At 47.2% G+C, this 24,017-nt stretch overlaps 1 protein-coding gene across 4 annotated transcripts in view; it reads left to right on the forward strand.

Annotated features, from left to right (window-relative positions):
• Nucleotides 1-20,385, forward strand: part of SMARCC1 (SWI/SNF related BAF chromatin remodeling complex subunit C1) — a gene marked incomplete at its 5' end in the record, with an annotated part of 173,183 nt that extends 152,798 nt beyond the window's left edge. For 2 of the 4 annotated variants that reach the window (XM_080801830.1, XM_080801831.1), the window contains 3 exons: nt 1,826-2,087; nt 15,691-15,867; nt 18,095-20,385. In XM_080801830.1, coding sequence (XP_080657956.1) covers nt 1,826-2,087; nt 15,691-15,867; nt 18,095-18,198 — 543 coding nt within the window. In that variant the 3' untranslated portion in view covers nt 18,199-20,385. Of the gene's footprint in view, nt 1-1,825; nt 2,088-15,690; nt 15,868-17,534; nt 17,837-18,094 lie in introns of those variants that run through there. The other 2 variants (XM_080801832.1, XM_080801833.1) reach the window with 1 other exon arrangement.
• Between the last annotated feature and the right edge of the window lie 3,632 nt (nt 20,386-24,017).

The raw sequence follows: 24,017 nt of genomic DNA on the forward strand, positions 1-24,017 counted from the left end.
TGCCTCTCCATCACTGATTAAATGTCTTACAGAGCTGGACTTACCGAGGACTCCCTTGCCTTTTACATCTTGCAATTCCCTGCTCATTATACAAACAAGGAGGAGGGACCCTCCTCAGAAAATGAAGAGCCCAGACCAGTCTGTTAGGAGCATGGCAGCACCCTGCCATGACCCTCAGCCACTCCCAAAGTCATTTGTTTCAGAAGATCTCCTTCTCCCTAGGAGACTCCCTGCAGGCCAGCTAACCAGCGTGGGACCTGAGCTTTACCATCTATTCCCTCCACTCCCCCTCCTCCTCACCGGGTCACACCTGTTCTCGTCACTCTCACAGCCTCCTGCACCCCATCCATGGCCACTCCCTAGCGGCCACTCCTGATGACCAGTAATGCTTCCCTCTTGGTTCCACAGGGTCTTTTCCTCAGACAGCCCTCTGCTGAGAGCCCATATTCCTAGGCTAACTCTTAGGCGTATTCCAACCAGTTTTTGCTGGTGATAGTGTATAGTATTTATCTGTAGAACTGGCTGCTTCTGAAAGCTAAAATGTTATATTTTTTAATCTATTAATGCCTTGGAATAGTGCTATCCAACAGAAATACAGTGTGAGCCACATATGTAACTTAAAATTGTCTAAGTAACCACATTTAAAAAGGTGTAATTGTAATGCTTATTTATTTAATTCAGTACATACAAAATATTATTTGAACACGTAATCAGTATGAAAAATTTTTTTCATGCCAAGTGCTCAGAGTTTGGTGTGTGTTCTGTACTTAGAACACATTCCACTTCAGATTAGCCACATTTCAAGTGCACAGGAGCCATTTGTGGCTTCTGTCTGCTGTCTTGGACGGAAAAGCTCTAAAAATATCTCCCAGTGCCTCGGATCTTGCCGCTGGAAGTGGTGGGCTCAAACATTATTGACAAGAAAAAGATCTGATAACCCTCCTTATGATCTTTACACTTCTTACTTCCAAAATCTGGGTTTTTATTTTCCTTCATGGTGAAGTTGATTTTCTTTTCCAGGCCTGCATTAAATTAATTTTGATAGCATTTAAGGTGGGCTTCCTCCTCTGAACTATTCTCAGGCATATGGTTTTTGGATTTCCTGGCACATGGAATAGCTTATTTCTCTTTATTTTAATTTGGGTCCCAGAAAGATTATCTCGAATATTGAAATACTTATATTCTTCAAACCAAGATTCATGCACATCTTTATTTAGTCACCTAAAATATTCTGTGAATGTGTCACCCAGTATAATTTTGGGTAGTTGAAAGCTAAGATTTGCGGTGGCACTGCCAAACTCCACATAGAAAAATGTGTGTATTTGCAGCTAGGGCCACGTCCACTCATCCCGAGGGTTTAACTCTGTGTCAGCTCTAAAATAGTAACCAAAGGATCACATCCAGAAGTGAACACCTGGGAAAGTTGTGTGAACTTGAAATTCTAGTAGTTGAGGGACTATTGAAAGGAGAGGGGAGGTTTGTTTTACTTGGGCAGTCATGAAACCTATTTTTACATCTCTGAAAGCCTGCCAGACAGGATTCCATGTGTACTGAGTGGGCCCAGAGAACAGGAACCCCAGTGGGTAAAGGTTACAGGAAAGGCAGACCTTGTGCATAACATAGAAAAGACCTTGACCTTGGTAACAGTGTCCAAATGGAATTAAGCTATTCGAGAAGTAATGCCGTGGATGTTGCAGGGGGCGAGGTGGCTATGTGCCTGTGAGGTGGTACACAGAATTCGGGCACTGGGTCGATGTCCTGTGTGTCATCCATTCCCGCAAAGCTCTCTTGGTGTCATCTCTCTTTCCTTTCCTTTTCTTAACAGTTAGAACAACAGAGGCAGCAGTTGCTTACTGAACGCCAGAACTTCCACATGGAGCAGCTGAAATATGCCGAACTGCGAGCCCGACAGCAAATGGAACAGCAGCAGCACGGGCAGAACCCTCAGCAGGCACACCAGCACTCAGGAGGGCCTGGCCTGGCGCCGCTTGGAGCAGCGGGGCACCCTGGCATGATGCCTCATCAGCAGCCCCCTCCCTACCCTCTGATGCACCACCAGATGCCGCCACCTCACCCACCCCAGCCAGGTGAGAGGCAGGCCGTGCACGCAGGTGAGGTCACAGTCATCCCTGCGGCTCAGTGGCAGAGGAGCTAACCACACCCGTGACAATTCGAGGCTAGGACCGTGACTAGGATGCCCGTTGTCATCTAGGTAATTGTAGGCAAGTGAGACCTGCTTGTGTAGACATCACCACACAGCACTGGCTGTGTTCTGTTCCCGGTGTGATGCCCTTCCTCGGGTCAGTCAGCCTCCAGTTGGCTGGTATATCCCAGAGTTCCTTAAAAATTCATTCTTGGGTTGTCTGTGCTTTTTTTCTTCTTCTTCTTCTTTTTTTTTTTTTAACTTACAGGCATTTTTAAAGATAGACACACAAAAATAAAAGCGCAATGAACTCTTATGACCCAGCTTCCACACCCATCACTTTCCCACCATTTTTCACTTTTTATTAGAATATCTACCATAGGCAAAAGGAGAGTGAACAGTGTTAAGAGTCTCCCCTTATATACCTCTTGCACGGCTTCAGAATTGCCAATATTTTATTTATTCCTTCTCACCCCGGGTCAAGAGGTATACTTCAGGATACATCTCTAGCCAATGGAAATCTTATTCTTTAATATAACTACTATTATCACGCCCATAATTCCTAGTACCATTAGCTAAATGTCCTCGGATGCTTCATTTGTTTGAGTTGGTGTTCAGATAAGGTCCACACATTGCATTTGCTGATAGGTCTCTTAAATCTGTCTTAATGTGTTAACAGTTCACCTCCCCTTTTTTTTTTTTTTTTTTTAATGCCATTCATCCACCTGTGACTGCCTGAGTGTGCCCGGGAGGTGCATGGTGTCATTTTGCATGTTCTTCTCCCCACCTCACTCTCCTACACATCTCCCGCAAACCAGAGGCTTGCTCTGGATACGTTACCAGGCGCAGGTTCACTTTTTGGAAGCTGACATTTTTCGTCTCTCTTGGTGACATTAAGGTTGGTCAGTGGTTCTAGTGTTGTTAGGCTGATCTGTCTGCTACAGAATTCCCCAGCAGACTTTCCCAGAGGTTTTCTGCTTTTGAGATTGCTTCTAGATGAGCTCTTTCATCAGGCCTTGCAAAATGGTGAGACGTATCAGTGGATTGTCCCTCCTACGTTTATTTCTATTAGTTCATTTCTCAGCAGCGATTCTTAAATTTAAAAAACAAAAATCAAAGAGACCTTGGTCAATCATGTATTTATCCTGAAAATGAGTTCCTTACAAGAAAGTCTGGATAAAGGCTTCATCCTTTCTCTTTATTGGTTACCTGAATAATGGGTTCCTAACCACTGTCTTCACCAGAGGTGACCAGGAAGGGAGTGTGTATGCTCTCCTGTGTGTGTGTCTTTAGTATTGTGGATTTATGTATTGTATATTTTATGTGTTTCAGTCTGTTATGGACATTATTGTGTTTGATGCTCAGATGGTCCTGTCTGTAGCTCATGGGAGCCCTTTCAAGCTGGCAGCTACCCACGACATTTTTACCACCTTGAAAGTTGAGCTCACAGTCCTTTCAAACTTAACTACCTCCCCCAAACAAAGATTACCCACCAACATCATGAAAACCTAAAACGTACCTTTAATTTTCACTTTTCTTCTCGCCATGTTCCTTTCCTTTGTAGAGAGCGATGTATATGGGTGTGTGCTCTGGATTACATTGCTCTAATAACACTCATCCTCTAAGAGTTTCATAATTACTCTCTTGTCATGTGCCAGATGTCTAGCAGAGCCCAAGTTTGTGTTTCCTGGGCCTGGGATGGGATGCAAATTCTCTGGCCACGGCTCGTGCAAATGAACTAAGGTAATATTGGGAGACCCTTGCGAGCCAGGGAAGGTCCCAACGTGATGATAACAGCTAGCCTGACTGCCTCAAATGACAGATTCTCTAAATCTCATGGAAATAACCAGGGATGTGAGCCTGAGAAAGCCATGACTGAAAAAATTGTGATATTGACAACTTGTATTATCAACATGGATCTTTCAGTTCACCACCCAAAACATATTTTATGTATTAATTTTTCTGGGCTTTACCCAAAACGGGCTAGGTCGATTTTGATTGGGAAGCATTTATTTCACACATACACGACTGTTAAATTACAGCTGTGGAATTTACGACTGCCATCAGACTTGCCACTTGATCTAAATAATGTTTGTAGATATAATCTTAGGAGTCTCCCCTCCTCACAACGTAGGATTCTTTCTTCCGTAGTCTTTCTGTCTGCTTGAACAGATCTTAAATTCTCTGTATGAGATTGAATTTGCTTCAAAATTAAACTTCCAAAAGATACAGATGCTTAACTGAGTGAAGATCACAAAGTGATTTTTCAAAACAGTGCTTATTTTTAAAATTTATTCCTAAAACTACTGGGGATTTAATGGGGAAGTTCCCTATGGCTACTTGGTGCTTGGTTCTGGTTGGTGTTAAGCATCAGAATCTGTAGTAATTGTTCACAGGAGCTCCAGCATCTGCATTTAGCTTGTAAAAGATGGGAAGAGAGATGCTTGCCTTTTCCCCTAAATAGGTTTTTGCAGGCTAGGCCAGTCACCCACCTTGTTCTACTCACTTGTCATTGTCCTTACTTTACCGCTGAAGAACCAGTGTGTGGCAGGGACCACGTGGCCTTGCTGCCTGATGGACCAGGATTTGTACTGGACTGCATCCGATTCCAAAGTGATAACTTCACACTGTGCCATGACCCCAGACTAAGAGGGGACGTACAGCAGATTCAAATACAGCTATTCTCTTAGGGAGGCCGTGTCAAAGAAATGAGAGTTCATAGAAATAGCCTTTAGAGGGGCACCTGCGTGGCTCATTGGGTTAAGCCTCTGCCTTCGGTGCAGGTCATGATCTCAGGGTCTTGGGATCAAGCCCCACATTGGGCTCTCTGCTCAGTGGGGAGCCTGCTTCCCCCACTCTCTCTCTTTGCCTGTGTCCCTGCCTACTTGTGATCTCTCTTTCTCTATCAAATAAATAAATAAAATCTTTTTTTTTTTTTAAATAGCCTTTAGAATAGAAATAGGGCGTTTTTCTCTTATTACTTTCTCACAGAAATAAGCTCTTCTTCAGTGATTTTTTAAACAAAAGGATTGTTGGGGCTCCTGGGTGGCTCAGAGGGTTAAGCCTCTGTCTTCGGCTCAGGTCAGTGTCAGGGTCCTGGGATCGAGCCCTGCATCGGGTTCTCTTCTCAGCAGGGAGCCTGCTTCCCCCCACCCCCGCTCTCTCTGCCTGCCTCTCTGCCTACTTGTGATCTCTCTCTCTCTGTCAAATAAATAAATAAACAAATCTTTAAAAAAAGGATTGTTGCATGTATGATGAGACTAAAATCGGTGATGAGATCATCTTTTTTCTTAGTTTTTTATTGAAATATAATGTATGTATGAAAAAAGACACAAATCATGAGTATTCATTGAGTTTTAACAAAGAGAAGATACCTGTGCAGCCACTACCCAGAATCCTCCGCTGTCTTCCTTTCTACTTCCTTTTTTCTCCTGGGGGCAACAGCTATCCAGGTTCCTAACAGCAGTGAATAGTTGGGATGGTTTTGAATGTTATCTGGAGGGACTTATACCATGACTTTTTTTTCTGTCCAGTTTCTTTCACTCAACACTTGGTACCCACCCACGTTGGTGTCAGCGGTCACAAGCTTATTTCTCCTGTTTGCTGTATGTGGTCCATTGTGGGGCTCTACCCCAGTGTATTGGTCTGTTCTCCTGTTGATGGACACTGATTAGTTTCCAGGGTTTGGTTATTAAGATAGTAACTGCTACTGTGAACATGGGTGTGCACATGTCTTTGATAGACATAGGTAGACATTTTTTAATGTATTTTTAAATTTAAATTCAATTAACTAACGTATAATGTATTACTAGTTTCAGAGGTAGCATTCCGTGATGGATCAGTCTTTTTTTAACATCCATGCTGATTACATTATGTGCCCTCCTTAATGTCCTTCAACGAGTTATCCCATCCCCCCACCCACCTCCCCTTCAGCAACTGTGTTTGTTCCCTAGAGTTAAGAGTCTCTTACAGTTTGTCTCCCTCTCTGATTTTGTCTTGTTTTGTTTTTTCCTCTCTTCCCCTATGATCCTCTGTTTTGTTTCTTAAATTCCGTATGTGAGATCATATAATTGTCTTTCTCTGATTGACTTATTGCACTTAGCATAATACCTTCTAGTTCCATCTACGTCATTACAAATGGCAAGATTTCTTTTTTTTGGATGGCTGAGTAGTATTGCATTGTATATATATATACCACATCTTCTTTATCCATTCATCTGTTGATGGACGTCTGGACTCTTCCCATGGACTGTTGTGAGCATTGCAGCTATAAACATTGGGGTGTAGGTACCCCTTCAGATCACTACATTTGCATCTTTGGGGTAAATCCCTAGTAGTGCAATTGCTGGGTCGTAGGGTAGCCTGTTTTCAACTTCTTGAGGAACCTCCTTGCTGTTTTCCAGAGTGGCTGCACCAGCTTGCATTCCCACCAATAGCAGAATAAGTATACGCTTCTGTTGTGTGTGCCCCAAAGTTCCTAGAATGGGTCATAGGCTGTGCATATGTTCACATTAGTAGATGCTGCCGAGATTGTTCCAGAATGGTCACATGGATTTACATGCTGGCTGTGTGTGAGAGTTCTAGCAGCTCAAGGTAATCATTTTTCTTAATTGCCCCTTTTGTGAGGGTGCTTTGGAGTTCAAATGTAAAGTTAAATCAAGTATGTTTAGTAAAATTAAGAACAACAGTAAATTGAACCCACTAGTTAAAAGTTGGTTTAGTATCACCACTTCCGAAAAAGCTGGTTATTAACAGATGAGCCTAGGGCGCCATATTTTGTTATCAGCTAAAGGGGCCTTTTAAAGCTGGGCCAGTGAGGAAGTGGGTGGTGTTCTGGGTGAAGTTCGTCCTCAGTCCCTTGTTTACTACAGGTATCAGTTAAGAATTTTGAGTTTGGTCCTTCCAACTGTTGTTTCCTAAGTCCTAGAAAGGTTTACAGGCCACGGCCTTTATGTTGGGAGCTGAGGATAATTATCCAGATCAGTTGGCTAGCTTTTGGTGTTTGGCCAGAATTTATGGTGTGTGAAGGAAAGGGAAAGCAGCCTCTGAAAAGCCAGCAAGGTTGGGGAAGTGGCGAGAAGGTCAAGACTGGTTTATCGCTGGGTGCTTAATTTGTCCAGCTCTCTTCCTTAGGGTTTATATAATTATGTAGATAAATCCTCCATAATCTTCCCTCCGCAAAACTGTCCATCAGTTAGCAGTAGAGCCCATTACAATAGTGGCTCAATGTCACAAATCTGCCGGGCTGTCAAACACATGAACCTGGGCCCCAGAGTGCCTGGTATAAACCAACACCTGTCCTCCTCTACCACTCCTTAATTCATTCACATACTTAGAATTTTGTGTAGAGAATACTGTCTTTATGCTATTCTCACTCCTCCTCGGTGCTTATTTTTTGGTCCTGCTGCGAACCTGGGAAGTCCGGCTTTGTGTAGCTTTCGTTTCGTTCCGTTCCTGTCTCTGACTGTCCCAGATTGGTCCGTTCCCTACCAAACAAAAAGGCAAAGGATGTATCTCTAGTATGTTTCTGGTGTATAGGGAGCAAATGGAGACCTGGAGGTAGCCACAAGCATCTTTGGACCGCCCTTAGGTTTTGCTCATCTTGATAAAGTACGTGCCACTGCATTTCATCTTTACATTTCAACTGGAAAACTGTGATTTTATGAAGTGATTTCTAGAGTCAAGCCTTCTGCATTCTGCCTGTACGACTGCCATTGAGGATGGCACAGGTGAACGGCCTTGGTAGCAGCCGCTTCTGGAGCACACGCATAGCATCCTTTGAGCACGCCCTGGCCTGTGGTACCCGTGACAACATGTGGGGAACCAAGGAGAGGGGCCTGGGTCGCAGCTGCGGCTTCCTGAGGTGCTCTTGACTGTGTGGCTTGCCTTGAGCCAAGAGGACCCGTCTTATGGCTGGAGGTCTTTAATGTCAACACTCCCAAGGGCCTCAGCCTGTTCTTACAGGAACACAACCCATCAGTGAGCTGAGTCAGAAGGAAATGTGAGCGTAACCTCTGCCCTCCGCTGGACATTTAGAGTCACTGAGGCACTTTGGAGTTTTTGTGGATCTGGAATGAGCCGCCTGCCTTGGGGAAGCCTCTGCGTGAAAAGCGGAAGGAAAGGAGGAAGGAAAAGGTTTAGGTACCCTTATGGTTTCCGTGTGGTTAATAGTAGAACGATTTCTGGAAGTGCCTAAAAAAGCCAAAGTAGGAATGGATCTGAATGGATGAGAACTCAGACATGGTAGAGATGATGTTTTAATGACAAAACTAAAATTAGTGACATGTTGGTTGGTGAAGGAAATTTCAACCAAGGCATTAGTCACTTGGCTTTTTTTTTTTTTTAAGATTTTATTTATTTATTTGACAGAGATCACAAGTAGGCAGAGAGGCAGGCAGCGAGAGAGGGGGAAGCAGGCTCCCTGCTGAGCAGAGAGCCCGATGCGGGGCTCGATCCCAGGACCCTGAGATCATGACCTGAGCCGAAGGCAGAGGCTTAACCTGCTGAGCCACCCAGGCGCCCCAGTCACTTGGCTTTTAAGCCCCCAAGTTAGACCCACTTCCACATTTCTACCCGTGAGAAACCATGCTCAGGAAAGGATTCCATCCAGTCATCTCTGCCCAGCCCACTCCCTGGACTCCCCACACTGAAAAGGGAAAAGCCAAGTTTTTACTATCTTCGGTGCCTTTGGTCCTGCTCGCATCATGTGATAACAAGGCTGCTGAGCCACTTTCCGGCTTAGCAGGTTACCCTCACAAAGAGAACAGTGAGGGCCCAGTCTTCAACAAAGAGCGTCTGTCTTGGGCGCCCCCGGAAGCCACTGCAGGAGGAGCACTCCCGGAGGAGCCTGGGCTTCCCCTCACTTGGCCCTGATTCTGTTATTTCCGTTCTCCAGGGCACTCAGCCAGGGGATGTGCTGTGGACGGTTAGAAAAGGGAGTGATGAAATGTGCCCAAGATTGGAAATTCACAAGTTCCCTTTCCTAGTTTCATGTTCTTTCCCCACCTGCCTCTTCCATCCCAAAGAATAGAAATCCTTAAATAATACTGCACCAGGCATGATGGGCATCATGCTTTAGTAAAAGATCTAATAAACCTGAGAGAGTGTGAGGGATTTTTCCACTAGGCTAAACCTAATTTTAGCAAACCTTTCCATTTTTCAGGCTTCAGATGCCTGCTGTGTTTTGTGTTTTGTGGTTTTTTTTTTTTTTTAAGCTTGTATGTAGGTCAAACTCCCACCAGTTTTTGCTTTCATGCTACTGTTTTGAAGCCGTGTCTCATCTTTCTCCCTTTCAGCTCCCTTTCTGCCAGGGAGGGAAATACCTGATTTTTTTTTTTTTAAATGGCAAAACATACAAACACACCCTTCATTTTGTGCGGTAAGGCCTGCTCCCGTGGCTTTCTTCATATATAGTAAGAGGTCATGGCAATGCCTTCAGACATTGTCATCCTTGTAAAAGTGGGGAGACTTTTGTCGGACACCAGAAAAAAACACAGGAATATGTAAATTTAAAAAGACAGTTTGCATTACAAGAAATTGATTCTGTCTTCTCTTCAGTCCTCTTTTAAGTTCTGCTCCATTTCAGATTTGATCCTTAGAAATCAGCTTTTCCAAGGAGAGAACTGCTCCTTCAAGACACGGTGGAATAGGTGTTAAGGAAGAGAGAATGAGCCTCGAGGGCAGGCAGATCTGGGTTTGAACCTCAGCTCTGTCTCTGCTTCTAGGGAACTCACAAGCCAAATTACACAGTCCCTCTGAGACTTTGTTCCTTATCTTGAAACTGGGTTCTTTCTGTCTCGCAATCTAGCTAACAACCTAGAGGATTCAATAAAATAACTGTCATTGCCTGGCAAATGGCAGGCCCTGACTTAGGATGATATCCTGGTCTCCCCACTATCTGTTCCCTAAATCCACTGTGCTGATACCCAGCACTGTGAGTTGTACAGCATGTGACAGCACTAATCTCCGGATGGCACAGGGACATCACCCACTCTTAGTGCTCCTTGCTGTCCTGAGAAGTGTTTGTGCAAAGTCCGATAAGCAGAAGTAATCTGTTTCTTTCTCTAGCTCTTCCTTTTTGCTGCCACCTCTCCAAAGGAGCCACTGTCCTCTCCCTCACACCTGTGCTCCAGTGGCTTTATTGCCCTGTTACTATAGGAAGGTGGGGAAACTGGTTTTCAGAAGACTTCAGGATTTATAGTGAGGAAAAGTTCCTTGCAACTATTGGTCTTATGGCCTGGGAAAACCCTAAGGCTGCCCTGTCACAGCTTGTTGCCATAAAAATATAGGGAAACGGGTAAACAGGCCACTGCCGCTGAGCAGGTAGCTTTGGAAATGGCACCACTGAGCCCTGCCAGCAAGAGCCATCAGCCTCAGCCCAGTGCCTGTTGCATAGGCGTCACCTCACAGGTCTGGGTCGATCTGCAACTGATTCTCCTCTTTGCCAGATTATTTCGTGAAAAGCTCATTTCCCTGCTGGAACTCCCACACTGAGCTGCTGGTTGGAGACTTGTTTCCTCTCTGGAGCCGGGTGTGGGTCAAAGAAGTGACCTGTCAGTTTAGTGGCAGCCTGGTTTGCATCGCACAGTCTGTGGACCCCTCCTCCAGACCCTCACCTGCAGGGGGCACTGTGGTCGCAAGCACCATCTCTGGAGCCACAGGACCCACGTCCCTTCCAGGCTCGTTTACACTTGAGGACATTGGCGAGTTACTCCACCTTTATGTCTTCTCCTTTTACAAATTCTGTGACTTAAAACACCAGACGGGCTCCCTCAGTCTGCGTGCTAGAAGTTCATTGTGTAGCCAGACCTGCTATCTTCTGGGGTTCTAGGGGACAGTCTGTTCCTTGTCTCTTCCAGCTTCTGGTGGCTGGCAACAGCCATGTATCTCTTAGAAGGACACTTGTCATTGGATTTAGATCCCACCAAGATAATCCAGGATGATCTCCTCAAGATCCTTAATCACATCCACAAAGACCCTTTTTCCCAATATGGTTGCGTTTACTGGGTTCCGAGTATTAGAATATGTACCACATATCTATTGGGCAGGGGTCACCATCCAGCCCACTGCAGGGTACCATATGTTTGGTAAATTAAAAAATTGCTCACTGCAGGGGCGCCTGGGTGGCTCAGTTGGTTCTGTCTAGCTCCTAGCTTTGTCTCAGGTCATGGGATCAAGCATCGCATGGGGCACCACACTCATTGTGGGCGATCTGCTTGAAGATTCTCTCCCACTGCCCCTCCCTCCCTACTCGTGCACATTCTCTCTCTCTCTCTCTCTCTCTCTCTCTCTCTCTAGCAAATATTTTTTTAAAAATTACTGCAGGAAGCAGGGCAGTCTTACAACTGATATAGGAAAGAAGAAAACATGGTGGCTAGAACTAAAGTATACACCTTAGGGGTTTGTTGTTTTTTTTTGTTTTTTTTTTTTTGGAAGGTTTATTTATTTATTTGACAGCACAAGCAGCAGGAGGAACAGAGGAGGAGGGAGAGAACATGTTAAGCAGACTCCATGCAAGTGTGGAGCCGGGCGCAGGGCTTGATCTCATGACCCTGAGACACCACCTAAGCCGAAACTGACAGTTGGACGCTTAATAGACTGCACCACCCCGGTGCCCCGTTTTTTTTTTTGTTTGTTTGTTTTTTTAATGCTGGCTATTATATTAAATCCTTTCGCATGAACTGTTTCATTTGGGCATAGCATAGTGTGGTGGAAAGAGAACCGGATTTAGAGTTAGAAGACTTGGATCTGATACTTCTTACAAATTCTGTAACTGTCAGAGAAGGCCCTTAACTTTTCTGAGCTTCTGTTTTCTCTCTGTACAATGAAAATATTTGCTTTCACAGCATGTTGGAGGAGCCAGTGACATAATAAGGCACTGAAACAAATAAACAGTTTCCCCCATCAGACAGAAAGCCATAGGGTGAGATTGGGGCAGACACCTAGTTTCACTCTGTATAATCTCGAGAAACCCAGGCTCTGGGCACCCTCAGTGACTTGCCCAAGAACACTTGATCTCGGTTGGGGTGACATGAAAGTAAGATCACGCTGTTTAGTTTTCCAGTCTGATGAGTTCCCCCATACTTGCCCTGTTGAAGATGGTACTGAGTGGCTGCTGACAGGGATCCCCACTGGTGAGCCAGGAGTTGGGGCAGCCCCCAATTGCTCTTCACATCCAAGCGTAGACCTCTGTCTGACTGCTGAAGCGAGCAGCAGTGGGACTGCCCAGCTGCTGCCGGAGCCCTTCTGTGAGCACTCACCTGCTGTGCCCTTCCTTCTTCCTTCTTCCATCTACCAGTAGTCATTCTGGCCTTTTTTGGTAAAGGCGTGCCTTACTGTCTTCAGTTTTCTGGAGAGAGATCTGAGAAGGGCTGGCAAAATATTTTTCCTCACTTGCTCAAGGCTTCTTGTCCAGACTGAACTTGGAAGAAGGAGGTGGCTTGGTACCCACCAGTACTGGCTTGTCTAGCGCATGGTTTCCATTGGCCATGAGTCCATGAAAAGTTCTTTCATCTCCGGTTGGGAAATGAGAGCTGCAGGCTTAAAAGTGGGCCTCGTGTCTCCAGCAACAAAAGTATCTGCTTTCTTCCCTATTACACCACCAGAATACCTTTAGAGAATCACTCTTAGAGACTTACGGACTCGGGAGCCTCTTGAGCAGTGGCAGGGGACTGGCTCCGTGGGCCGCTGCCCACATGAGCCTTTGGGATTTGCATGCCTCCCCTGCAGCCCGCCTCAGCGTGCTCCTCGCACTGCGGGTGGCCTGTCCCATGTCTCCCGTTGCCAGAGCAGGAGTCCTTGCCCGTCCTCCCCACTTCGTCCCCGCAGCGCTTCGCCCGTTGAATTCTCTCTCCTTCCCGCTGCACGCTTGCCCTCTGCTTTGCTCTCTCACCCATTCCCAGGCCACCTGTGGGTGCTGCCTCTCACCCCTCAGCTCCTACCATTGTTTGCTCAGCCTGCCCTCACGCAGTTCCTGCTTCGCTTGAAAAGCTCTCTTCCTCTCGTCTAGGCTCCAGCTCCTCTGCTGGAGCTCCTCCATTCTTAAAGCTCTCTGTCACACAGGCCATCAGCCTTACACTCCCTTCAAAACCTGTCACCAAGTCCTGGCCGCATTCTGCGTGTAGGGCTCATCCCCACAGCCCCTTTGCTGTGAGTCCTGTCAGACAGACCGTGGGTCATGTGGCTCTTACTTGAGCACTTTTTTTTTTTTTTTTTTTTTTTTTTTTTACCTTTTTGAGCCAGTTGTTCCTCAGGAAGTGCCAGCAGCGGCTAATAAGGTGATGCACGTACCTCAGGGAGTGGCAAGTGTGAAGGTGCTGCCAGTGAGTGGTAGCTCTCAGGAACAGCGGGGGTGACACTTGTATTGTTTCTTGATGGCATAACTCCAGCTGGGCCTTGTGCTTAGGATAGTCTGCTGTTGTCCTGTCTCTAACCCCCTCCTTCACTCCTTTGCACATCATCCAAAACCCGAGTCATTCACAGGTGTGTCTCAGTTGGCTGGACGGTTTCAGGTTTTTGGCCCGCTCCTTTCGTGGTTTCCCCCGGATGTGCCTTCCACACCGCACGTCTGTGGAACATATGCCATGCAACATATTTGATAGTAATTCCTTTAATTTCCATGTCCTTCCCTAGATTGATAGGCTCTCCATCTCTGCCTGCATGTGGCCTAGCACCGTGGCCCATGCACCCAACAGCTTTGACTTTGATGGTCAGTTGGTGTAGGAATGGGTGGCCATGTTAGCCCTGCAGTGAGTCCAGCACTTGCCCTTGTCCTCTCTGAAGCAGTTTGATGAAGCTGTCCTCCAGTGGATGGACCTGGGGGACTCCTCTGGTGGGCTCTTGCATGATTGCATTATAGAGCATGGAAAGCTGGGCCTGAGAGCCCCCAACTTGCTGTCCTTTTTATTCTGAGACGTAAGGATATATTTTGCTTTCTGAAGATTATTCCCCCAAAGATAGTAGACCACCTCTTCCCCTGACTCTTGAACTTCTGGAGTGCTCTTCACTGACACCCCACTAGTGAGGGCCTCCTCCTGTCCCTGGGTCAGGGAACAGACACTAGAAATAGATGGTGTGAGGTTTGAAACTGTGTGTGTCTTTCTTAAGACAGGCCTTTTTCTAGACAGTAACCAAGAACTCCCCTCAGGTTATCTCCAGTACCGCTGTCTATGTTGTAACTGATCGGGAGCTATCAGTCCCATCTCCCAAATATACAAGCCCGGACCTCAAGCATTCTTACTTCCACCTGTCTCGGAAGTGCCTAGAAACCTGTATTTAGTTTCATACAACTGACCTTACAGACATGCTGAAGTCCCTAGATTTCAAAACAAAACAAAGCACCATAGATTCTCTTTCCTTATTCCATAGAGAGTATCATGTGCCAAGAGGGAGAGAAGCATGCACTTCCACCTTGGTCTGTGCCCATTGAACTATTCTCCTTTGTTTGTAGCTCTTTAAAACCAAGCCCAGCAGCCAGACCACTGAGTTTAAAGCAGGGTTGGCCAACTACAACCTGTGGGCCAGCTCTGGCCCACCTCCTGTTTTTGTACGGACTACAGGTCAAGAATGGTTTTTACAGTTTAAATAGTTGGGGGAACTCAAAAGGAGAGTGTTTATATCTCCTGAGAATTATGCAAAATTCACATTCCAGAGTCCATAAATAAAGATTTATTGGGACACAGTCTCACAAATTTGTTATCTGTGACACGTGTATGTCATCTGTGACTGCCTTCATGCTACAGTGATAAAAGTGAATAGCTGTGACAGAGACCATATGGTCTGCAAGGTCCAAATATTTACTGTCCGGCTCTGCAGAAAAAGTTCGTTCAACATCCTGAAGGCTCAGTATGAAACTGCAGACAGGAGGTGTTTTACTTTCCTATGTCTGGTGTCTCCTCTCGTCAATTTCAAACCAATAGGAAGAGGTGAAGGGGTTGTCTGTTTTTCTCGCTGTGCACCCCCTACCCCCCCCACCCCCCGACCACAGTGCTTCATGGTGGGGGCTAGAAGGAGAGACGTTTTCGTGAACAGGACTTGGAATTTCCAATCACAATCCTTTTATAATGTTGATTTCACAGTTGTGACCAATACCCTTCCACACATACCCTCCCGCGAAGCCCCTGTAGGAAGCTCAGTCTTGACTGAGCTTCTCTCCTTGGACTGCATGCTGACTTGCAGTAAAAGTCCTCTCCATCCCCTGTGGCCTATGCTTGGTGTTTTGTGTCCTCAGGAAGATGTAGGACAAGCCACTGTCCACCCACTAACCAAAATGAATGTTTTCTTGTAGGGTGCTTTTCCTGTAATTGCTTCTCACGGCTACCTGCCTGTACCAGGATTTAGAGTGGCCATTTGCTCCATAGATTGCCCCATTATCCTTCCTCTTCCCGAAAAAACGGAAATCTAGACATAGAGATTATTATAGATTATTGCTCTGTTGGTATTTCATAGCCTTTGGAGGGTTAGGTTTTTGTATTTAGCAGTCCTGTGCATTGAATTGATCCCTTTCTCCCCAGTACACTTACCTTCATACTTTAAATCTCTTTCCACAGGTCAGATACCAGGTCCAGGTTCCATGATCCCTGGGCAGCCCATGCCGGGCCGTATGATTCCCACCGTTGCAGCCAACATCCATCCCCCTGGGAGTGGCCCAGCCCCTCCTGGTATGCCTCCAATGCCAGGAAACATCTTAGGACCCCGGGTACCCCTCACGGCACCTAATGGCATGTGTAAGTAGCGTGATACTACTACTACTTCATCACCATAGTAGGGTCTCTCTGGGTGGGCTGGAGGCAAGGGACGAAGGCTTTATTCTCTAGATTATCTATAGTTTGGCAGGTCCATGGACAGTGCAGCCTGTGACAGTGGGTTCCAGAAGATCGGTGTGTGGCCCGTGCTCTTCAGCACCCCTGATGAGCCGGTACACAGGTGATGAGTGCAGCCTTTGTGGCCTGTACTCTTGACCCTGAGGTCTGTGGAGAGGCCGGAAAGACATTCCTCACCCACTCATCTTTAAGCTTCTCTAGCTTGACTCTTGTTAGACGTATTGAATTGCTGGTGGGTTTCCTACAGGAGCCTTTTATGGATATGGGGTTCAAATGTAGAGGATGTAAAGAAAAATAACCAGTTTAAGGCAGAAATCACAAGTCTTTTGTAGCTCCTCTGGGATATTGCTAGTAGCGGCTTAGACTCAAGAAGGAGTATTGAGGGGCTATGTTGAGAAGGACTAGGAGGTCCTAGCAGGCTCTGTGGAGAAGGCACAGGTCCTGCTGGGCAGTGTCTGGCATATGTATGAAGCCAGGGCTTTTTTCCAGTAGACCCTGGTCTCCCCCAATCCTGGCCTCCAGAGGGTTGCTTCAGAAGCTCTGCCCTGTCCTTTACTCCTGTCGATCTCAGAATGATCCCAAAATACAGCCAGTGGTGGCCAGGTGCCCCAGCCACATCTGTGATCCTGATTCATTTACCAGTTCATGTATGTGCCAAGGAATTAGCTCCTATTCACAGTACAGAGAGCTAGGACTCAAGAATTCTTGGTCTCCAGGAGCCTTAGTTGGGAAAACAAGAAATGAGTAAGTAGAGAGTAGTCTATAAGATTTGCAGGTTACCCGAGACTCTGAAGTGCTTTGAGTGTACTGTAGTGCTCAGGAAGACTGCCCAGGGCCAGGAGGCAGGCTACACAGAGGCATGTTTCTGGACCCCTAGGGGCTAGGACCGAGTAGGTGCATGGAAGAAAGATAGCAGTGTTGCCGCGTGTAAAGATCGTGACAGTAGAAAACCCTCTCCCTTGGGTCCTTGGTTGCCGATTGCAGTATAGCAGATACTTCTTTTCCTTGGCAAGAAAACACTGCACCTCACTGCCTTACAGGGCCAGTCTCCCAAGACAGCTGACCAGTTTGCCATTTAGTTACAGATATGATATCCTTGGTCTTTACACTGGCCAGGGTTTCATCCTGAAGGGCCCTCAAGGGATCATCTTGAGAATGTGGAGGGTTTCAGGTGCTCCCCCAACTTCCTGCCACAGATGAGTGTTTCTGGGATTCTGAGCTGCTGACTTGGTTCTAGGGTCCCAGGCAGGCCTCATTGGGTAAGGTGGTTCCCCTCTTCAGGTCTTAGTTTCCTCCACTAGAAAGATCAGTGGCCTTCAAAATGCTTTGAAGAGCTTTAGCAGTTTGGCGGAAATCTCCTGGGGTGGGGGCGCGGTGGGGGAAGCTTGGGTGAACTGACTGGTAAGCAAGGCTGTACTTGAATTATTTGTTTCATATGTTTTCATTTCTGACCAAATCAAGAGGTTTAAAAAACCCTGGATTAAATAATCTCTAGGGTTCCTTTGTACGCTAAGCAGCTAAAGTCGAAATAGGAAAGAGCCCCAGACACTCATACTAATTGTTCCCTTCAGGACCTGACCTAGTTTTGGCCAAAAACCCAAGGACTGCAGTTCAGGAGCTGTGGGGCCTCCCAGGACTGTCCAGCTTGTCAGCAGCTGCCTCAAGTGAAGCTCTCTGGCCCTGGTGGAGACACTTAATCAGCAAGAAGTTATTGATAATCTGTTTTGTGCCCACCTAGGCCAGGCACTGAGTGAGAAAGAGAAGAAGACACAGAACTTGTCCAGGAAGGAGCTTTATCATTTAACTGAAAAAGTTAAAATTAGCAGAGAGAACCATTAAAATGCAATAAAATCAAACTGTAATTAAGTTCTGCAAAGGTCTGGAGTGATTCTTGGAAGGGCTGGGCTGCGGAGGAGGTTGGGACAGATGCAGACACCTCAGCACGCTAGCCGAGACTTGGGTGTTCGGGGGGACCTGACCTGCCCGGCCTACGGTGGCACCAGCACCTCAAAGGCCACGTTGATTGCCTGCATAAGGAAAATCACTTCCTATGTCATTTTTCTTGGAGAGGGCCCTTTCCCCAGCCCTTGTGTTTCCAGCAATGACGAGTCCCTCTTGGCTGTGTTTGCAGATGCCCCACCGCCGCCGCAGCCGCCGCCACCACCGCCACCACCGCCAGCGGACGGAGTCCCTCCGCCTCCTGCTCCAGGCCCGCCAGCCTCTGCCGCCCCCTAGCCTGGAAGAGGCAGGCAGCGTCCACGCCCGGCGCCAGCAGCTGCAGGGGGGATGACGAGACTTGTGTTCCTCGGCTTCCTTGGGTTTCTTTTAGGATTTTTCTTCTCGCAGCCCCAAGCACGCATCCCATATTTCCCCATCCCCCTTGCCGGCCCTCTCCATGCTCGGACACCTCCTGTGTCAGGTCCTCCGCCAGCATGCGAGGGGAAGCCTGTGGGGCCAGTGTGTCCTGGTCATCCTCACGGTAGCCTGCGTCCCCCTATCCTGCTGTGGGGTGTACTGACCCTTTCTCTGCAGGTCCTGTCAACATGAGAAGTTTATGTCTGTTGTTTCAGTGCTCTCCTGCAGTGTTTGGTTTTGATGCTTACATGGCTAATGCTTTATAATCATTATGTTTTATTATTTTTTTTCCTTTTGTCATTGCTTTAAATGAGAGCATCCTAAGTTCATAGGAACCAAAAAAAGTGGTGATGGGCAGAGGGAATAGCCAGAGGGGACGAACCTAAAGGCATTATAAGTGACCTTATTTCTGCTAATCTGAGCTAAGATTGGTGCTGATGGTGAAGTTTCCTGAGACTTTGCCTCACATAGATGCACCAAAATTCAAAGAGATGGGGACGGGGCGGGACCCCACTGATTTTATTCCTGGACCGTAGGGACCTCCCCCCTGCGTGGGCCCCTTTAGTACCTGGTAGGGGAGCGCCCAGCAGTAGAGCAGACCCACACTCCTTCCCTGGGCCCACCGGTTCTGATTTCTATGCAGATGATTTGTTGGATTAGGGGTGGGATCTGGGGAGGCGTTCCTTCATTCCCTAGATGAGCCAGGAGCGTTTGAGGAGTCTAGGGCGATGACTATCCACTGAGTCTAGTCCACTAGTCACTGCTTTGTACTCATTCTTTTCTTCCCCTCTTTAAAAAAAGCAAAACCGAACAAAAAAACAAAAAAAAACCTTCAAAAAGGAAAAGAAAAAAAATGTAAGTAGATAGTGCTAAACATTTTAGCTCATGGAACTTGGTTAGGATGGCTGGGGGTTCAAGTCCCCAAACTACCTCTTGCAGTCCGGGGTGAGTGGGGCTCAGTGAAGCGGTACTTCAGGTTTGGGGCTGGATTGGAGAAGTGGGGTAGGATCAAGGGCTCTTGTCCCTTCTCGCTTCCCTTGGTGAGATCTCGCATTCCATCTGTCGCAGGGTTGTCAGGGAGAGGCTGGGGGTCCCAAAGCACGCAGTTGGCCATCAGAGCATCATGCTTTGAGGGTTGGGGTTCTCGGACTGAACGATCAGAATGCCATTCCAGAGGCGGAGCCACAAAAATGCCTTAACTCAAGCCCATTTTGACCCCTGCTGATGAATTACTTGAGAGTTCTTGGTTTTCTCTTCTTGTCCTTCTTCCCTCCCCTCTATCCTTCCATGGATGGGGGCAGGGTATGTTTGGTGGATCTTGATTTCCAAAGCGCCTGGCCTCTTCATGTCACATTCTCAAGTGGCAGTTTCATTGTTTAGAATGCAAAGTGGAACACCTTTTGGTTATCTTTTTCTATATATTCTGTAAAGCTTTACATATGAGAGGGTGTAGGGAGGTGTTTATAAAACACATCAGAACTTTCTTCCTTAGTATCAGAAAGCAAAAAAATAAATAAAACCACAATTAAGATTTGCCTTTCAAACCCTCAGGTGTTGCCTCTAACCAGGTGGCCCTGGTCACCATCCAAGTACTGGAACCAAGGAGACCTTGTTCCTTTTTGTGTGTGTGTTCTGGACTCTTGGAGTGGAAATGAGCTTCTTCCTGCTGGAGTTAAGTTCCAATGCATTTGCCTCCAGAAAGATCCCAGTGCCTTTTGACAATGGCCAGGGTGTTCCCTAATTCCCGCCAGTCTTTCCCAAAGGAAACTCATTCCAAATACTTACTTTTTCCACTGGGGTCTTAGAAGGAAAATGGAATTCTGGTTCATACTGTGGTCCTTTGTTAACCTCAGGTCTTTAATGTGATCGCTTTCAAATTTACAAGATCCAGGTGGAAATACTTTTACTATGCCGGTAACAATTCTACAAAATACCTGAATTCTTAACACTGTTATGTTTCACTATAAGTGGTGACTTTTTCTTTTCATGTCTTTGATCTGGTTTTGTTCCTGTAATACAGCTACCCAATTTTGTGAGGGGGGGGGGAATAATACGTGGTTTTTGTACAAACGTGTTTCTCAGTGTGTTATTTTGGAAAAATGAAGGGAGGGAGTTTTGGGAGATTGGAGGAAATTGATCAAGAAGACCTCATCTCCCTCTTTTTTTAGTGAATAAATAGAACATTTCTGGATTCTAGTCCCATTCTCTGCATTCACACACCAGTCTCTTCATGTGTCCTGTGAAGAGTCTAAAGATTCAGCCCCACCTGGTCCTGATCCGCAGTGAGTTCAGGGATGCGGGGCTTCCTGACCGACCACCTTGACGATGCTTAAGGAGCATACAGTTAAATGTGCCTTGCCCACTGCTTCTGTGGTCAGAGTGAAGAAGGGGGTGTGGCCAAAAGCCTGGCACCTCCAAGGGAATTAATAGTTTTGTTTAGCAATCTAGAGCATGTTTGTCAGGATGCCGTTTAGAGAGCCCCCAGCTGGAGGCAGACCTTGAGGGCAGTACTGTGCACCGTGATGTACTTTTGAGGACTTTGAGCATCCACAGGTGCAAACCCTGTGCAGAAAACAGGAAAAGGCCATTGCCTTCGAGCTGCTTATGAACCCAGTGAAGCAAAAGCGGGGGCTTCTGCGGCGAGCGGTGAGCACCCGGCTCCTCACGGAGCTGTGCAGGCTGGGTCGTGCTTTGCTGCCGGAGCTGTTCGGACTCACCTTTAGCACAGGGTGCTAGGACCAGTGGGGTCTCCCAGAGTTCTGTACTCCCCAAGGGTGACAAAGGAGGGTAAGCCCTGACCCAGACTAGCCGAAGACTGGTTTATAAACTCGAGTGTGAGCTCTTTAGAAAGTGTAACAGGACATGTGTAATCCACCAGTCTCACAGATTCCTGGGATCCTTACTGTGGAGTGGTTCCCCCAAATGTAGTTAAGGACAGTAGTGTTCCAACCCCAGTACAGATCAGGATCACCCAAAGCATTATTCAGAGACAGGCTGCTCAGCCCCACCCTCAAAACTGATGGAGCAGGTCTGGAGTTCTGAAACACCATGTTTTGTTCTGTTCTTTAGAGAGTGGGGGCAGAGGAAGAAGGAGAGAATCTCCAGTAGACTCCATACTCAGCACAGAACCCCATGCGGGGCTCGATCTCACCACCCTGCGATCATAACCTGAGCCAAAATCAAGAGTTGGATGCTTAACCAACTGAGCCACCCAGGCACCCCTGAAATACTGTGTTTTTAACAGATTTCTAGGGGGTCCTGATGTACCTGGGCAAGGGACCACCCTTGGGGAACCACTAGTTAGGAAGGTTGTGAGGTAGAACAAGATCTCTGTGGTTCCTGACAGTTGATTCTATGAGTTCCATTCATCTGGGAAACATTTGAGGGCCTCTTACTTGCCAGGCATTGGAGTGAAGTCATAGTTATGAATAAGGTAGGCAAGGCTCCTGCACTCCAGGCCACTTAGATTCTTGGGGGGTGGGGGGTGGGGGATACAAGACCATAAATTAATAAGAAATAGGATTATTTTAGATAGTGCTAAGTGGTCATGAAGAAAAATGGTGTAATCAAGAGCTTTCTGGGGGATAACGTAAATGGTCTGTGAGTTAGGTGTGCTTACATGATTTCTGTCCTGCTGGGTGCAGTAACCTGAGGGTTCCCCCTCGTTCCAGGAAGACCTCGTCTGAGTAATCCGAGCACCCTTTGTCTGGATACACAGTGCCCCCCTGAGATTTCCTTCTGCAAACCTCTCTGCCTGTGGCCATTAGTGTAAAGCCCCTGCTTTCTCTTCTGCTGCTCCTGGAGCATAGCTGCACTCCAGTTGGTCCCTTGAAGGAGGACTTAATTGGGAACAAGGTGAAAGCTCCTTGCTCCCCTGTGAATGGGTGATCTCCATCTAAGGAAGTCACCTTGAGAGATGGGATGGAAGCCCAGGACCCTCAGTGTTGGATCTCCTTGTAAACAGCTCCCCTGGACTTCATTTCCTGGTTGCTTGTTTTTAGGCCCGCCTCCTCTCTTCTTAGGAAGCACCTTTGACCCTGAATTGAAAATCGAGCTAAACAGTAGTGACCAAAAGGAGAGTCCTGTGAATCAACTTAACCAGAGGTTCTCAAAGCAATTAGAGCCAGTTCTCTCCAAGCCCCCCAACCCTTTCCAATCCGTTGAACCCTAAGGGGAGAGAGACTTGTCTGATCCCCTCTTCCTGCTCCTGGCCTGCCTTAGAGAACTGGGGCCAACTTCATTCCTTTCTGTCCCCAGACCTTCCTGTCCTTCCAGGCCCTTCCAAGTCTACAGAACCGTCAGGTGACTGCTAATGGCCACTGCGGACCCTTAGGGTACTCCCTTTGCAGACTTCTGCGGAATAGCCGTGCCTTCACACAGTACAGTGACCAACACCTTTGGACAACTTAGACTGGAAAGAAAATTCCTCCCACTCTCTCCTGTGGCAACCTACCACCTCAGGTGCCCTCACAGCCAGATGGTCCCAGAGGGAGTTAGGAAGCAGCAGTGCCACTGGAAGGTAATAGCTTCTTTGCACAGGCTGATTTCCACGGCTGGTTTGGCCCTGACACTTAGGATTTCCCATAGTCATCCAAATGGATTGGCATTCCTTGTTCCAGTCTGCTTACTGTGTAGTACCTATGGGCTTCCTGAGAATCACCTAGAGAGGTCGCTGGCTGAGACAGAAGGACTTCCTGCAGACCAGCCTAGCTGCTGCATGTCTGAGGCTGTGTTGACTTATGCTGTGTAGCTCTCTCCCAACTGACTTGGCTTTGGGGGAATGAAATTCAGGGGCTTCTTTAATCTTGCAGCAGACCCATTGCCTGGACAAGATGACCACCTCCAGGTTGGGACAGGCCTTTCTAGGAGAGTACTCGTGCAACTGAGAATCCAGAGTTCTTACAGCGAGCAGGGGCTTGTCAGCGCACATAACCCGGGCCCCTGACTCTTGGCTCTCCCCTTCCTCCCGGTAATGCTGCAAGAAGGTCCACTAGCAGCAGCCCATCACCAAAAATGGTCAGAGCTGACTGCCTTGTAGTCCCGATCTCTCCTGACAGGGGAGAGGCCACACTAGGTGGCCCTTTCTGACTGACCTGGGACATGAGTTGGGATTATTGCCATCTTGTACCCCGTATGAAATCATGGCATTGACTCTTAAATGCCCAGGTGTAGGTGCAGGGGTTGGGGAGAGAGGCTAGCCTTCGATTCTGCCAAGTGAGGCCTGACCTCTGCATCCCGATTCCTCTTGAAATTAAGAAGCAAGGATGAAAAGGTTTGAAATCAAGATCTTGGCTCAAGTCCTGGCCTTACCACATCATTAGCATGATCTCAGTGTCAGTTTGCAAATGTGCAAAATGGTTACGATATTTGACAAATCAGAGTACTAGGAAGACTAAAGACTCACAGAAATGTTAGTAGTTACTACTAAGGACTTAAAGCCTGGAACCACTCAGCTTCCTGTTCAGACTGAAGTATGCCCCAACCATGGCAACTGGAGCAGCTCCTGCCCTGGACAGCAGCCCCTAGTTAAGCTAGAGGCTTTCTGTGCCCAAGGAGGCAGGCTGTAGCCATGGCAATGGGCCTTGTGCCTGCCTTGGTGCTGGAGGCAGGTTGCCAAACCCAACAGGAACCTCAGAGGCATGTGGAAGCCATCGCCTCACAAAAGCATCCCTGATGCCCAAATGCACAAGACTTGGATG

This window comes from Martes martes (assembly GCF_963455335.1).
Source record: "Martes martes genome assembly, chromosome: 1".
Taxonomy (NCBI): Eukaryota; Metazoa; Chordata; class Mammalia; order Carnivora; family Mustelidae; genus Martes; species Martes martes.